The sequence below is a fragment of the Brassica oleracea genome, chromosome C8, assembly GCF_000695525.1.
Source record: "Brassica oleracea var. oleracea cultivar TO1000 chromosome C8, BOL, whole genome shotgun sequence".
Classification (NCBI taxonomy): domain Eukaryota; kingdom Viridiplantae; phylum Streptophyta; class Magnoliopsida; order Brassicales; family Brassicaceae; genus Brassica; species Brassica oleracea.
Genome location: NC_027755.1, coordinates 19,544,945 through 19,547,948, shown reverse-complemented (window position 1 = coordinate 19,547,948; position 3,004 = coordinate 19,544,945). Strand labels below are relative to the sequence as shown.

Below are 3,004 nucleotides of genomic sequence, written 5' to 3'. Positions count from 1 at the left end.
ACCAATAAATAAATTAAATTACTAGTAAATAATATAGGCGGTATTCCGGCCATTATAACATGATATAAATAATAGTAGAGGCGGTATACCGACCATTATAACAGGGTATAAATGATACAAATAAATTTTACCGAATCGCAGAGTGATCGTGCTGATAACGTGTTATAAAAAGAACTGGTATTTTATTGTTTCGCAGGTATTTAGATAAGGGCGAAATTTTATACCCGTAGAAATTTTAACACTGATAGAAAGATTTTATCAGAGAGAGAGAAGAGAAGGTCGATGTTGAGAGATGCGTAATACAACGAACGTAAATGTTCGTATATATTGAATAATTCACTGTGCAAATAGTACAGCGGGCCTCAGATCTTTTATATTTTTCAACATAAACGGCTGGCTGGTGACTTTCTTAGCTGTCTTTCATAACATTAACCAAATTAGTTTTCAGGACTATTATTATTAGTTTTGTGAAGCATTTTTACAACAAGGGTACTACAACCAAGAGTAACATGTTTAAATAAACAAGACGTCAAGATCTCAATGAACCTTTGGACTCTTGTTGAAAACTTGAATACTTTATCTTCTGGTTAAAGCCTATTATCCACAAAGAGGGTTTGAGTTTCTATGACTTTGTGCTTATAAGACCATGGAATCCTCATGTGTCTCAACAGATAGAAGAGGGAACCCAAACCTATCACGAGCTGTGACGCTCTAGCAAAGAATTCTTCATCTTTACGATCAAAGCAAAGACGGCGAAGCACGGTATATGCACCAATGCCACTCCCAAGTACCTGCCACAAACACATTAGTAAAAAAGATCACAATAAGTTTCTCTCTCTCTCTTTCCATCTTTGAGTTTGATTACATACTAAGTGTGAAAGAGTTTATGAACGTACCATAAGGGTGCATAGGGTGACGACAGATCAAGAAATTGGTATGGCCACCTACAAAACAATTTCCCTTCTAAGTCAAAACTCTACAAGACAATTGTTAAGACTTCACACAAAGATGGAAGAAGTGTGTACCATAAGTTCTTGAAAGCATGGATAATCCATTGGTAAGCCACGAAAATGCAGCTCCAGAATGCAAAGTAAGAGATCCTAAACAGCGGGAATCGCTAGATGAAGAAGACATAAGATTCATGTTAGGCTCTAAAAAGCAGGAGACTCTTGTATCCACAGACCAATGTTTGTGAAAGAGTTACCAAAGAATTGAGACATGTGTCACCGAGGAGAAAAACTGCGTTGAGAGAATGCATACAAACATGGAGCTGGTGCAAACAAAGATAACACATGTAAAGGGATAAAAAACATATCAAACGAATCTAAATCATTCGAAGAGCCAGAACTTACAAAACTCAGTCTGTAACCTTTAGTAAACGGGTAGATTAATCCCCAAAACACGATATCCGTTAGCACAACAGCACCTGCACAAGTCTGTTACAAGGAGTTTGGTACAGTCTTCTTCACTCATTAACAAAATCACATAAGAAGAAACTTACTTGGAACAGGACTTGAAAGATGTAAACCCCAAAACCAGCTGGTGTACCACAAGGTTTTGAGGTGTTTGCTGCCTCTTCAAGGATGAACGGTGGTCTATAAGTGCCTTCTTCCGCATCACCTATGCTTGTATAAGTACAACTCTCTTCTTTATTGTAGATGCAGCATCCGTAAATAGATAACAACGAACCATACTATGTACACAAACAAAGAGAAGAATCACAGCTTCAGTTACTGTCTGAAAATTAAGACTGTAAGAGACACATACCCCAAAGTAGAGTGTGACGAGAGTAAACGTCCACCTGTCACACCAACAAAGATCGAATCTTTATCAACTCATTTTCAAAGATTCACACGATTTTGAAAACTTACCGAGTATAGAAGTAAAACACGCCGCCTCCATGGATAACAACATTGGCGATGAGCAGAGACAGCATTGCGACAAACGAGAATACTCTAAAGGCAAGCAACCAGCGAGGGTGGACTGTTTTAAGACACGTGCTCCAAGCTTCGTGTTTGAACAATGTCCCTGGGGATACTCCTTCTCTTCTCTTGCCTTCGTATCTCCGGATCAGGATTGATGCTAATACTAACGGAGCTAAGATGATTAATGCACAGAGGAAGACCCTCCAGTTCAGCCAGTAACTTAATGCTGTTGTATCAGCAGCAGCCATAGAGTCCTAAGATTCAACAAGAATCATGTATAATTTAGATTATGTATAGTAATAACAGAAACAGAGGATTTCAAGATACCTTTTTTTTTGTTTCTGGTGACTGGGACGAGATTCTCTTTACTGCATCCTCTCAAGTCTCAGCGAATCGATGAAGCTGAGAGTTCTTCTGAAAATTACAACGAAGTTGGAAGTAAAAAGGGAAAGATCTTTGTCGGGATTTTTATTAGTTCGTTGACTTTTGAAGAAGAAAGTCGAAACCTTTTGTCGTGTGGGAAGATATTTTTTTTATTCGATCTAAACCGGAATCTCGGTTATGTTCAGACAAAATCTCAGTTATTTGTTACACACTCGGTTATGTTCGGTTTAAGCTAGTCTCAATTATTTGTTACCCACTCGGTTATGTTCGGTTTAACCAGTCTAGTGTTTTTTTTTCATCTGGTTTGTTTAACCAAGTTAAAGAAATGCTTTACTGTGTGTTTATTGTTTAAGGAGGAACTAGATTTTAACCCGCGCTTGAAAGCGCGGGTTTATTTTTGTTTTTTTTTTCAATTGACAAATATTTAGTAAATGTCACATTTTCATATATTTGTATTTTATTTTATAAAAGACTTAAAAATTTTATCTTTATTTATCGTATTTCATTTTAAATGACTATTTATGTTAAAAAAAATTAAACTTTATTTTTTTAATGAATTAAGTTGGTATAACTCTGATAAATTAATTTTATTATGGGGTTAATATTTTAATTAAAAAATTATATACTTTTAATAAAGATTTATACTTTTCAATAAAAAAATTCAATTATTTTTATGAATGCTTAAATTATATTAA

At 35.5% G+C, this 3,004-nt stretch overlaps 1 protein-coding gene across 2 annotated transcripts; it reads right to left on the bottom strand.

The window, feature by feature from the left end:
* Nucleotides 1-428: 428 nt before the first annotated feature.
* Nucleotides 429-2,433, bottom strand: LOC106309744. Of its 2 annotated transcripts, none has more exons than XM_013746858.1 (9): nt 2,254-2,433; nt 1,872-2,182; nt 1,768-1,801; nt 1,502-1,693; nt 1,353-1,436; nt 1,205-1,270; nt 1,026-1,117; nt 897-944; nt 429-791 (listed from the first exon to the last, which is right to left on the bottom strand). In XM_013746858.1, the coding sequence occupies exons 2-9, from the start codon at nt 2,171-2,173 to the stop codon at nt 695-697; spliced, it is 915 nt and encodes a 304-aa protein (XP_013602312.1). In that variant the 5' UTR covers nt 2,174-2,182; nt 2,254-2,433; the 3' UTR covers nt 429-694. The 2 variants fall into 2 exon arrangements, with proteins under 2 accessions (XP_013602312.1, XP_013602311.1); XM_013746857.1 differs by having other exon boundaries at nt 1,872-2,179; nt 2,253-2,431.
* Between the last annotated feature and the right edge of the window lie 571 nt (nt 2,434-3,004).